At 33.4% G+C, this 14169-nt stretch overlaps 1 protein-coding gene across 1 annotated transcript in view; it reads right to left on the bottom strand.

Moving 5' to 3' along the window:
* Positions 1–500: 500 nt before the first annotated feature.
* The window catches only part of LOC127714073 (SPRY domain-containing protein 3-like), a 28865-nt gene continuing 15196 nt past the window's right edge, over positions 501–14169 (bottom strand). Inside the window, exons 3-5 of the mRNA XM_052220020.1 lie at positions 8338–8453; positions 1154–1241; positions 501–678 (exon numbers count right to left, since the gene is read on the bottom strand). Of these exons, the coding sequence (XP_052075980.1) occupies positions 501–678; positions 1154–1241; positions 8338–8453 (382 nt within the window). The remainder of the gene's footprint in view (positions 679–1153; positions 1242–8337; positions 8454–14169) is intronic.

Genomic DNA, 14169 nt, shown 5'->3' with positions numbered 1-14169 from the left:
AAATAAATTTATGAAAAAACAAAGGTTTCACGATTAAAAATATACAAATACATATATTCTTACATTGCAACAGATTTTATTGAATTTAAATTGTAACCAGCGATGACGGCAGTACCTCTTTTTGGAAGTGTATTCCTATGTTTGTATATAGTAGTTTTTTATAATCCCCATTTTTAATAATTTGTATATGCATGGTGCATGTGCATGGAAGTCACGATTGTTTAACACTTTAAAAATCGTATAAATACATATTTATAACAAGATACGGGTACTTGTCTAATTGCCTAACCGCGTTTTTATGTTTTAGTGCATTTTATAACGGCATTATCAACATAATTGGGACACTAACTAAAATTTGAATGTGATCAAACTTTTCAATTTTATCAGTTCACTATCGAGCAACATAGAGCATTATTTACATTATCCTTATCAAATCTTTATTTAAAAAATAATAAGTTGAAAATGAAAAGTATATTGCTAACATTTATCAGCGATAACTCTTAAAACATCAACATATATATTCGTACCTTCTTTCCGTTATATGTGAAGAAAAAATCCACTTTACTAGATTTTTTTGGAGAATTCGTTTCTGATGGTAAATGTATCCCACATCCAATCATATCCCCAACATTCCACACAGGTCCATATGGATCACCATAACCGGTCTCAATAAAAATGCTTGAATAAAAGATATATTAAATGAAATAATAGTTGATCAATATCATTGGAAGATAAAATGAGAAAATATGGCAATTAAATTGTAAACAATGTGTATTCAGGTCAAGAAAATTATTTAAGAAAAAAGGAAAGAAAACATCAAGTGATAAGTCAATGGGCCAGCAAGCTAATTACACAAAAATATGACCAAAATAACATATATAAAACATTATAGCAGAAGAGGAGAGCAGTCCACTTAGTTAAACACTGCGTTGTCATTTATCGTCGTTACACAATTTGCTCCAAAGTAATAATTGTTGAAATAACAAAATGCACATTTTTGAAACAGAAGATTATTCAGAATCACTGTTTGCACAAATTTATAAATTGACATTATGATTAGTTATACATAAGAAAAGTATCTCCTGATTTATAGGAATTAACTATATATTTTTATATTTCTTCAATGATTTTTAGTTCAAATATGAAATAATACCTGCCATCGTCAGCATGAAAACCTATCGAACCCGATTTCCATCCTGGAAGTCTGTCTAAAGGATATTTGTCGTGAACTAGACCAACACCTATAATGAAAATGTATTCTGTTGTTTATGCAAAGTGTTAATTATAAAGTTTCTTTTTTTCTAAAATGAAAACGACATACTTCCAAATTAACAACTAATAGGACTTATTTTCTTATTAAGAATTTTTGAAATTCTTGTGTCGGTCTTCATAACAGCGGATCGAATCAGTTCATCTTTTCCGCAACAGTATCACTTTGGACCGTATTGTTATCTGACGGTATTGTTGTTTATGTTATTAATAGAACATAGATTTAAAACAAATGGTTAATTCTTTCGATTCATTGAATGGTGCCGGAATCCGGGAGTAAGTGATGAAAGCTGACAATAATTTCTGATACATACAAACGACAAAACGTAAACATTCCAAATGTCTCTTACACATCTGAAAGCCTAAAAACACGACATAAAAATTTATTAGAGGTTGAACTAGGTAAATCTGAGGAACTATTGACAAAGGAAGTGTCCGATTTTAATCTTGAATCGCAGATCAGAAAGGAAAACAAATCATATCGCAGACTCGATGAATTTGGCCCCAAATGTGAAGAAACAATAGAAAGGTTATCACTCGCACTTGGAAGTGCTAAAGCCGAAAAAGACCTGAAAACATTTCAAAAGGAAAGTGAAGTGTACTTCAATATAACAACGGAAGTAACAAGCCGCAAGGAAGAACTCAAATTAATTGATAATTTCCTACAGGAAAAATTTTAAAACTTTTCAGAACCAGAACCAGATACTAAACTTGAACAATTGATAGAAATTCAAAATACTAAACCTCAACATGATGAACAAAATCAAGCAGCTGTAAAATTACCAAAACTAAAAATAATTGGTTATAATGGAGATAAACAGAAGTTTAAAGAATTTTGGGACCAATTTGAAGTAACTGTTCACAAAAACACTCAACTGTCAAATGCTGAAAAATTCAAATACTTGAAAAATAAACTACATGGCTCAGCTCAAAGTGCAATATCCGGATGTACAGAACGCAGTTAATGCACAATACGTTGAGCGTATTAATTTATCTTGCGTGTCAAACCGTACATCAGATCTAAGATCTATTTACGATAAAATTGAAAGTAACTTGAGAAGTCTTGAAGCGTTAAATCAGAATATAGATCATGGTGTTATTATTTTCATGATAACAACAAAACTTCCCGAACCGTTGTGAGTTCAGCTTAAAATCCAGAAAGGTTCTGATAAATGGACAGTCGTAAAACTGCGTGATTTACTTAAATCCTACATAGCCACACGTGAAGCCGTAGAAAGTCAGTCGAAGGAAAAAACAAACGATGTTAAACCGCAACAGCCGTCAAATGCATACGTCCAATCTAGATATAAACCGTCATATGTTAAACCCCAAAATGTAAGAAACTCGGGTGAAGCATTATTTTCCGCAACACACGATAGGCTGTTTACATCGAACCGAACTGAAGTGAAGAAATTGTGTATATATTGCAAAAACAGCCACTGGTCAGACGGGTGCAGTATGTACAAAACCGTTGAAGATCGAAAGGCGCAACTAAATGGATTGTGCTATATATGTTTGAAATCTGGAAATAGATTACGTGATTGTATTAGTGACCAAAAATGTGTTTATTGTAGTAAAACGAAAAAACACCACAGAAGTTTGTGTTTGAAGACATTTTACAGTAGCAGAACCGAAATGTCGAATTAGCAGACGAATCTGCCGAAACAACAGAAACCGTTAGCCTTACTACTGAATCTTCCTTTCTTCCGTCTGGCGATATTGTGTTAATGCAGACTGCGAAAACCGTTATAACCAATACGTCAGACACTTGTAACGAGGAAATCAGACTGTTGCTGGACTTCGGAAGTCAACGCACATATGTTTCTGAAACGTTAGCTAGAAAACTTAAATTGAAAATTGAATCCGTCGAAGAAGTATCCGTTATTACCTTTGGGTCCGATAAGCCGAAATTAGTGAAAACACAAAAGGTCACACTTCAGATAAAATTAGCCGATGGGACTAGAATGGAAATAAGTGCAAATGTAGTGCCCAAAATTACCGGAAGTATACTTAGGAGACCCGTTTCGATTAAAAAGTGTCAAAATTATGAATATTTGTGGAATTACTTTAGCATATTTAGTCTTGCTGACACCCTTCCAACAGAAAATGAGAAATCAATAATTGAGCTGCTCATTGATAACGATTATTACTTAGACTTAATTTTACACAGATAAATTTGAAATTCAACCAGGATTATACTTGCTAGGTTTTAAATTGGGTTGGATCATCACCGGTCGAACTTCAGAAAAATCAGATGGCTTAGAGGAGCCCAGCATGCTGATTTTAAACTATGGAACAAATGTTCTCCCATTATTAGACTCCTGTGCCGTTACTGCTATTGACAATTCGATGCCTGTAAAACCACCGCTAGAAGATTTTTGGAATCTTGAAACAATAGGCATCAGTGGACCGTCTGAAAATTCTAATGATACAAAGGCATTAGAAAAATTTAACAATTCTGTTGAGTATATGAATGAACGCTACTTGGTATGCAGGCCGTGGAAATCCAAACAAGAAACACCTAATGACAACAAAGAACTGGCTTTTGGAAGATATCGGTCCTTGTTGCATCGATTGAGACACATATCGGAACTGTTTGAAAATTATGATAAAATTATCAATGAGCAATGTGAAAAGGGGATTATCGAAACATGAGGATCATATAACTCACTATATACAACATCATGCAGTTGTAGATTCAACAAAGCCGACAACAAAGGTTAGCATTGTGTACGATGCGTCAGCGAAAACAAGAGATGATAATAAAAGTCTGTATAACTGTCTCTACAGAGGACCCGTGATGTTGAAAGATCTTTGTGGATTATTACTTCGTTTCCGATTTTTTTCAAATATGCCGTGGTTGCTGTTTCTTTTTGCAACTCGGATTTCAGAACCCAGACCGAGATGTGACCTGATTTTTCTGGGTAAAAGACCGAACAATGCCGTTATTCAATATCAATAACGTCCAGATTATATAGATTTTGTCGTGTTCCGTTTGGGGTCGTTTCAAGCCCTTTTCTCTTGGCTGTAACCATTGACTTGCATCTGCGGAGGTTTAATACACCAGTTGCTACAAAGACTCAAGATAATATCTATGTAGATAATTTGCTTACAGGAGTCAATACTTACGATGAATTGAAAGAACTGTATAATGAATCCAAAAATTTTTTTCAAGAAGCTTCAATGAATCTTAGGGATTTGTGTTCAAACTCAACTCAGTTCATGTCCGAGATACCGAAGCAGGATCAAGCAAACAGAGAGAGATTGAAAGTGCTCGGCATTACTTGGACTGTCAAAGATGATAAACTATCAATGTCTGGACCGAAATTAGGAACTTTAGAATCGTCATGTACAAAGAGAGAAATTTTGCAATCGATTGCATCAGTATTCGATCCGTTAGGATTATTTTCACCAGTTACTTTGCTTGGAAAATTGTTATTACAAACTTTATGGAGTAAAAAGGTTGAATGGGATTGTAAGTTGTCCTATAATGACTGCGACTTATGGATAGAAATTGCTTTTGACATTAAACAAATACAGACACATACTTTCGATCGATACATTGGATTAGATAGCCAGTGTACATATCAGTTACTTTGTTTTTGTGATGCATCAACAAATGGTTATGCTTGTGCAATTTATTTGCGTCATGAAACAGATGAATCATGTAGAGTAGACTTGATTTAATCAAAACCACGTCTTGCTCCGATTAAGACAGTTGGCCTACCGAGATTATAACTTCTTGCCGTTATTATTGGAATGAGATGCTTAGCATTTGTTGAAAGTCATCTAAAAGTCACTGTAATGAAGAAAACTTTATGGACAGATTCGCAGTGTGTCATTCATTGATTAGCGTCGAAAACACAAATGTCAACGTTTGTTGAAAATCGTTTAAAGGGAATCAGACAATGCACCGATACTGAATTTCGCTATGTATCAACCGATATAAATCCAGCCGACGTTGCAAGCCATGGAATACATTTTAGTGAAATTAAATCGAACAATCTATGGTGGAATGGACCTTCTTGGCTCCTGCTTTCACACGATCAATGGCCAACTTGGTCTTATGATTTGACAGTTGAAAACGATAACCTTATGAAATCCGAAATTAAACCGAGCAATAGGACCAAACAGACTGAACTCCTTGTTGGGGAGCCTCCTATAGGAGATAATTGTGAGCGAAAATCTGAATCACCGTTTGATCTGAATTGTGACAATTTTTCAAACTTGATAAGATTGTTGAGAATAACTGCTTGGATACAAAGATTCATTAGAAAACTGAAAAGGGACACCATTTCGGGACCGCTTACTGCAAAGGAACTTGAAGATGCAAAATGCATGTGGATTGTTTACATTCAAAGGAAACATTTTGCGAAGGTTATACATGATATTACTAAAAACAAGTCAAGTAATACTTTACGTCAATTAGGTCTTACAATAGACAATAAAGGATTAATTGGATGTGTAGGTAGAATTGAACATGCAGATATTCCTGAAAATGCTAAATGTCCGATCTTGTTACCGAAGAAAGAAGTATTCACAAAACTTTTGTTTAACAACTACCACAGGAACTTGTTACATATTGGAGATGCTCAAACGTTATCAGAAATAAGACAAAAGCATTGGATTCCGCAAGGTAGATCAACAGTCCGACATGTTTCACGAACTTGTGGAAACTGTATCCGTTATTGAGGAGGGCCGTATAAGATCTGCTCATCCCTCCACTCCCGAAGAAAAGAGTAACTGAATCTAGTCCGTACAAATACACCGGAATTGACTCCTTTGGTCCGCTTTATATAAAAACTGTGAATGGAACTGAAAAGGTGTGGGTCTGTTTATACACCTGCTTAGTTGTGCATGCAATACGTTTGGAACTCATGCTTGATATGACTGCAGAACAATTTTATCTTGGATTCCAAAGATTTGTTGCCCGTTGCGGAATTCCTATACAAATTGTTTCAGATAATGATCTACAGTTTAAAGCCGCAAGTAATGTAGTACAACAGGAAAGGAAAAAGGTTCTTAACGATCCGGACATTCAAAACTATGTTTCTAACAAAGGCATCAGTTGGAAATTCATAGTAGAACTAGCCCATTGGATGGGTGGATTTTACGAGAGAATAGTGGGACTTGCAAAGCGTTCATTGCGTAAAGCCATAGGAAAGGTTTGTTTGAGCGTCGAGCAATTACAAACACTTTTAACAGAAGTTGAAGCCGATGTTAATAGTAGACTGTTAGCATACATTGGTGAGGATATTGACTCTAATATTGTGTAAACACCGTCTTGTTTCCTCACGCTAAATAAACACACCGGAATACCAGAGCGAATCGATAATGATGACGATCCAGAATATAAACCTCAGTTTAGTTCAACCGGAAATCTTTTGGAACTTTGGAAAAAAAGGTCAAAACCATTTGAATAGATTCTGGAAAGTGTGGCGAGATGATTATCTGCTCAGCATTCGTGAAAGAACTACCGTTAAACTTAAAGAGAAAAGAGTGCGCTCAAATCAGTATCTACAGATTGGTGACGTTGTTTTGATCAAAGACGATCTTCCGAGAGAAATGTGGAATATTGGTAAAATCATAAACTTATCCAAAAGTAGTGACGAACAATGTAGATCAGCAAAGGTATCATTGCCGTCGAAGAAACCTTAAAACAGAACTTTGAACTTCGATTATCCTTTGGAATGTCACGATGACAATGTTGAACAAACTGACATTGTTAATAATGTTGAACAGAACTCAAAGTGTGAGACTCAAACTTTCTCTACCAGACCTCAGAGACGTGCTGCGAAACAAGTAAAACAGAAAATCCATGAGTGGACGTCTTGATAGTGAACATTGACTTTGTGTTTAACTTTCTGTTCCCTGGGAGTGTCGCGAAGAACGCGAGATTATTTTATTAACTGTGAACAATATTTTTCTCTATTGACTATAAATTCAATTTCAATCCTTTTTATAATGCAATTCAATTTACATTCATTATCGGAAAATTGTGACACCTATTTTAGCAAGTTTTTAAAATATTAATTATCTCCCTTGAACTGGACAAATGTGGGCCGAACAAAAAAATAGATATTAAATTCAGTATCAATGTGCACCGTATTGTTATCTGGCTGTATTGTTGTTTATATTATTAATATAACATAGATTTAAAACAAATGGTTTATTCTTTCGCCACACAAATCTTTAGATGTAAAACTGTCAATATTTTTGTCCGAATTCCGATCGGGTGTCAAGTCACAGACATATACATTGTTTTTGTAACAGGTGCGCTGGAGTCAGCGGCTCATGATCTTTAATTCAGTAGAAATGTTAGTTATCGGACGAATGTTTAGCAATCCTTCGATTTCAATTACAATAGTTTTCAACACTTCCTTTGTGGCACACGATTTTCCTTGTGTTGCTTTGATTGACTTTTATGTGAACCCAATTAGGCGTTATCAGAAGCATCCTGGTCACGGCACCAATCACAGCACCCATGTAGATTGGTAGGTTATGTTGTGTATTGTTAATAGTTATCTCAAGCTTGATTTAGGCGATACAGATACAAATACGTCTGCCGTTACAATTTTCTATTCAATAATAACATCATCATAATCTCAATAACGCGACGTCATAAATATAGCGGCCGCATCGCAGATGGATACGTTTAACGTTAGCGCAATTCTAAACAACACCCATACTATCAGAGGCGGACCTTAAAAAATTACAATTGTTTGGGTGAGAATTATGAGGATTAAACCTATTTTTACTAGAGGTTATTGGTGCGCAAACTTTACATAAAACATTTAAAAGTCATTCGGACGATCATTCAGTTTGAGACTTAATCGGCCAAATTTACACATTAATTATCTATGGAAAAATATGCTCAATCCTATAATGAATTAATTTTTGCATAGAACATAAATACCTTCCAAACTTGACACCTTTTTAAGTTTTCGTTTGACTAAATCAGACCATTCAAACCATTCCCTATATGGTTTTTAAAAAGCTCATCCCTCAAACAAAAATTCCATTTTGAACTATTGATCAGGTAAAATCGATTGATTAACATTTACTTACCAATTATACTGTTTCTACCCAAGGCTACAATTTCCACTTCAAAGTACAATTGCAATGGATTGCGTCTGCAATTTGCGATATACACTCCTACAGAGTTATTTCTGTTTTTAATGTAACTGAAATTATAATCCGTTAAACATGCTGAGTTTGAAATAACACTAACTATATTACTTTTGTATTCAAATCAATACTAACACATACACACATCATATATATATAAACCCTATTTCTAATCTTGTCATCTTAGCCACTGTCAGTTTGAAAATGTAAATTGAATGTTGACTTTCAAATACCTTGGTTGCTTTAACCGAAAATTTAAACGTTAGAAACAAACTTTTTGCTTATGGTGATATAACTTAATTATGAAAAAACCTCGGTTCAAGTTTTGGAATATTCCTTGACATTGTGACAAAGTTATTAAAGTTGTTTAAACATAGACTGCACCAACATGTTGACTGCAAAATTATACAAAGTCCGTTTATTTTATTAGTATAATACAGGAAAATGGTAGAAATGAAAATATGCACTACATGATCATTATGACAATGGATCATTATCTAAATTTTCGATATACACTACTTCTAGGTAATATTTTTGATTGGAATATTACTGATTGTTACTCTGTTATTTATGTCCAAGCCTTGTAAAATTTTCATGAAATAAAATTGAGAATGGAAATGCGGAATGTGTCAAAGAGACAACAACCAGACCATAGAGCAGACAACAGCCGAAGGCCACCAAATGGGTCTTCAATGCAGCGAGAAACTCCCGCACCCGGAGGCGTCCTTCAGCTGGTCCCTAAACAAATACGTATACTAGTTCAGTGATAATCGACGTCATACTAAACTCCAAATTATACACAAGAAACTAAAATTAAAAATGATACAAGACTAACAAAGGCCAGAGGCTCCTGACTTGGGACAGGCGCAAAAATGCGGCGGGGTTAAACATGTCAAAGTATGTCAACGTAATTGATGTCTAAAATACTTTAATCACAGACTGTATCTAAATGTTAACTGCAGAGTCAATTTATCAATGAAATGCGAGAAAATACAAGAATATGTGTATTAAGGCCACCAGGCCCCGCGCAACAAAATTTTTCTTGTAAAGTCAACCGTGAAATCAGGATAAAATTTGTGATTTTGCATACAATTCAAGTTAACATCGTAGTAAACATTCGATCTACGTTTCAAGTTAATCTGACTAGAACTTCATGGTGAACTGCCTTAACCAAAATATAAAGCCTGAGAATGTACTGATTTCACACTGGTACATTTTCATGTCCAGTGAACTATTTAGTTAGTGTCAAAACCGTACTTTGGTATATAAGTTGAACGGGTGTACTAAGTTTTAAAATGATGTGACTTCAACTACACTACTTCTAAGTAATCAGTAATGTCTGATTGGAATATTAAGTTTTAAATTGATGTGACTTCAACTACATGGTAAACGTCCTTGGAAGAGAAATGGATATGGGACGGACTAGTAGACCAGAAAATATGATGTCCCTCTAATATAACAGACCGGGCATAATAATATGAAATGTTTTTAAAATTTAATCCAGATGTTTTTGTCTCATCCGGATGAAAATCCTGTCTAAGTTTTATAATATTCCATTAAGGTTTGACATATTAAATACAACGTCAAAAATTTTCAATTGCAAAAAAATAGAGTCCATTTATCACTTAACGGTTCGGGAAAATGAAATGAAAGATTTCAAAAGGTTGCTCCAGATACTATATCTTAACCATGGAAAAGATTTTGTTCAAGTTTCCATGATTTTTTGACAAAACTAATAATGTCGTAACACACATAAATATTGACGAATGACAGAATATTTTAATTGCTATGTCTTACCTTTAGGACTTTTGTTGCAGACGAGACAAAGAAAACAAAAGAACAAAATATATTATATCAAACTATTTGCAACTCGTTTGAACATCGGAATGAATAAGTTTCTTTTGTTGTGATTTTTTTTTAATATAGTCTACCTGTACTCAGTGCACAACAATGAACTTTGGCTACTTCAAGGTAAATCTGTTACAATCAATTACAAAACAGAACACAACTCATGGCAAAAATAATCAATGTCCATAATTGTGCTAATTTTAATTTATTAAAAATATATAATTGGCAACTGTATTTTTAAGAAAAAAGTAAAATAACAAAAAAAAAAAGACGAACTCCTAGGAAAATTCAAATCGGAAAGTCCCTTATAAAATGGCAAAATCAAAAGCTCAAACACATCAAAAGAATGGAAACCAACTGTCTTATTCCTGACTTGGTATAGGCATTTCCTTATGTAGAAAATGGTGAAGTAAACCTGGTTTTAAAGCTAGCTAAACCTCTCACTTGTATGATAGTCGCATAAAATTCCATTATATTGACAACAAAACAAACAGACATAATAGGTAAAAATGTCAAAAAAGGGGTACAACAGTCAACATAGACTTTATACTGTTTGAATTATTTCGGTTCTTTACATTTATCTAATGATACAACTTCTTATGAATTTTATATTAGAACAACGAATTTTGATTGGTTCCTTTATCGACTTGTGGTTTAAAGAAATAAAAGTTTTACCTTCTGCCGTTGATTGCCGAAAACTAACCCTCCCATTATTTATCCCTCCCATTGTTTATGCCTAGTATTTTCAGTTTCATTTTCTGTGGAAGTTTTATTTTTCAGCGTATGTTTCATGCTAATTTCTACTGTGGATAGACTATTTACAATGTAATTATGTACTGATCAGAGGCCGATGGATCATCATAAGTTATAACTGATGATTTAGATTTGTATTTTCACTCGCAATTGATATAGATGTGTGGACAACGTGTTGTTGACGCACTGTGCTGAACATTGATTAAATTAACTTTAACGTCTATCGTTTTGTTGTTGTTTTTTCTTTTCTTATCAAATTGTAACAATTTGCCAAAATTAAATGTTTTATTTTAATTCGCTTTAATCATTTCATAACATTTATTATTCGGTATTGCTTTGCATCCAGTCGTCTCATGGTATACATCTACCTCTAGTCTTTTGCTTAGATTCTGATTGATAGAACAGATATTTATACAGATATTTATACTTTTCCGCAAGAATGTGTCGTCTACTCGACTGATTATAATTGAATTTAATGTTGGAAGTCTAAGACTTGTAGTTCAAGGTCTTACTACAGATATTCCCATCAGAACGATATGGAAATCTTACAACCATTTCACTCACTGAATATAATTGAATTTTTGCTTATAGTATCTGAGGAAAGAACCTTATCACGAAGGTTTAACGTTTTTAATCGCAACATAAAAATTAGATCTATGTGAGATGAAACCAGTAAGACATGCACATCTTACTTACCCTGTTATACGAATATGTAAAACTTCCATTGATTCTATAAACCCAGTATAGTTCTACGCTCATAATAACTCATAAAGAATTACGTGATCAAAATAGATAACCAGCTTTTTCAAGTGGACATTGAATTTATCCCCAGACAAAGTAGAAAAAAGGCGATATTTAAGGAAATTCAGTCACAAAGTGTAACGTTAAATGAACCTTTCTTTAAGGATAAAACCGTAAGTGAAACAATTGATCCTTTTTCAAGTACAATGTTTGCTCTGCAGAATTTTATTTCAATTACAATGTAGAGCAATCTTGTTCCGAAAAAAGGCTCAAATATAACATGTAGACGGAAAAGTTGTAAAACAACTGTTATACAAGTGAAAGGTTTAGCTAGCTGAACAGGGTTTAACCCACCATTTTCTCTGGAAAATGCGTGTACCAAGTCAAGAATATGATAGTTTTTTTATATTCGTTCTGTTGGTTGATATAGTCCAGCGGTTAATTTTGTCAGGTTTTATGGACTTCTTAATAGCAATTCTCTGTAACCACCAACCAAGTTGCGGCACTCATAGTCTCAGATTTTCTTGAAATTTGGTTTGTTGGTAGCTATCGATAAACAAACAAGAAATATGTTGACAAAACATTTGTTTATGCCCCGTTGCCATGTTAACGGGTCCCCTTGGATTTTGCCTCAAAAATGCATATTTTGACGAACAAAAATGACCCATTTAAAGCAGCAATCATGCACACATTTCAAGTTTTATGAATATTTTGACTTTTGTTCATTAAAATATAACACTTTATGAGTAAGATGAAAGATAAAAAATATTTCTGACAAAAGGGGAAGAAGGGAGCAACACTGATTTAAATAGTGGAGTTTTCACTGTATTCAATAAGGCAAATTATAGGCATTTTGCATGACATAAGTTTACACTTTTGCATCCACAACCAATTATACTAAGATAATAAATGTAAACTATCACTGTTGCCTAGGAATAATTTATCAATAAAGGTTTTGGAAATTAGTTGCTAGGGTGGTTGCTATTGGAACATAAAGTGTCATTTTTTTGTATTTTGAAAAAGAATTTTGACATTGTTAGCAAAATAGCTTTAAAACAGTGACAGATACAAAATAAAATCACTTGGAAGATGTTGTGCATTCGATGACCTGAAAGTTGACCTAAAGGTCAAAGCTTATTGATGACCTTGGCTTTGACCTTCAGTCTTTTTTATTTAATTTTGTTAGGAAGTTGTAACAAATAAACCCAAAAAGTATTTAGAAAAAGAGTTTAAACGGTATTTATATATCCCAACTCGTTCGTTATGCCCATGTGTGTAGTGATGTCATAGATTTTAACGAACGTAATCAATGCATCACTGGTAAATTATTAAGTCAGGGATTTCGTTACCATAAATTACGTAAAACGTTTGCTAAGTTCTTTCATAGATAGAAAGATTTGATTAGTAAATTTGGCTGTACCTGAAAACTGATTAAAAACGGTATTTCACATCCTACATTTTACGGTAATATTGTACTTAAAGCGCGGAAATCACTATGTGATCCGTGTAAACTCATCAAACCTTTAAACAAACTTATTAGTAAAGGTTATCTTACCAATGTTGTAATTAGATCTTTGAATATAGTTTACATTGGCACTAATATCGATTTTGTCATCAACAAATTATTACTAAAACATCTCTAAATGTATTCTTTTCAAACGGGATGTATAAAGACACACCCACGTTCATTTTGATGTATAAAGAGGTTAAACTCCTAACTATCCTACTGTCTGTCGATACATTTATTTTTGTCATTGCACAAGTCATGTGTTCTTTGACTGTCCATGACGTTAAAGTGCTAAATCCCTGCGATGTGTTTTAGTTGATTTTAGTCTCTAATGCATGATTTTTTATTATTAATTGTTTTGGCTTTTAACTAGCTGTCAGTAACTGCGAGTACTCTCAAATCGTACTTTCTTGTTTATTTGACCTGTTGATACTAATTGTAATGCTTTTATGTTATTTAATGTTATTCAGGGTTATATCTGGTCTATATACCAGCTTTGATAAGTGTTTGGTATAACTATAAATTTTCACTTCGTACTATCAACATCAAAATTATTTTTTTATAAAAATATTTCCTTTCTCTATTGGAACTGTACACGTATACCTAACAACAAAATTATTTTCATTTACCTATGTTTAAAGTTATTGCAAATGGCTGATATTTTTGTTCGAGCATATTGTTTTTCTTAATTTGTTTAACATTTCATACCGATATAACATGTTACTTTTATTATTCTTCTCTTAGTTTATTTATTTTGTATTTCCATTGTATAATAGGTCAAATTTATTTGTTTAGTTTATGTTCACTGGTGTTAATATGTCCTTTGATTGAGTTATGCTATTTCAGTTGATATTTTATAATGTGTCTTTCTATGTTGTCATGTTACACTATTGTTTCAGAAAAAGGGTGAAGGTTTTGTACCA

Source organism: Mytilus californianus, unplaced genomic scaffold (genome assembly GCF_021869535.1).
Source record: "Mytilus californianus isolate M0D057914Y unplaced genomic scaffold, xbMytCali1.0.p SCAF_9, whole genome shotgun sequence".
NCBI classification, from domain to species: domain Eukaryota; kingdom Metazoa; phylum Mollusca; class Bivalvia; order Mytilida; family Mytilidae; genus Mytilus; species Mytilus californianus.
This window is presented reverse-complemented; position numbering and strand designations above follow the sequence as displayed.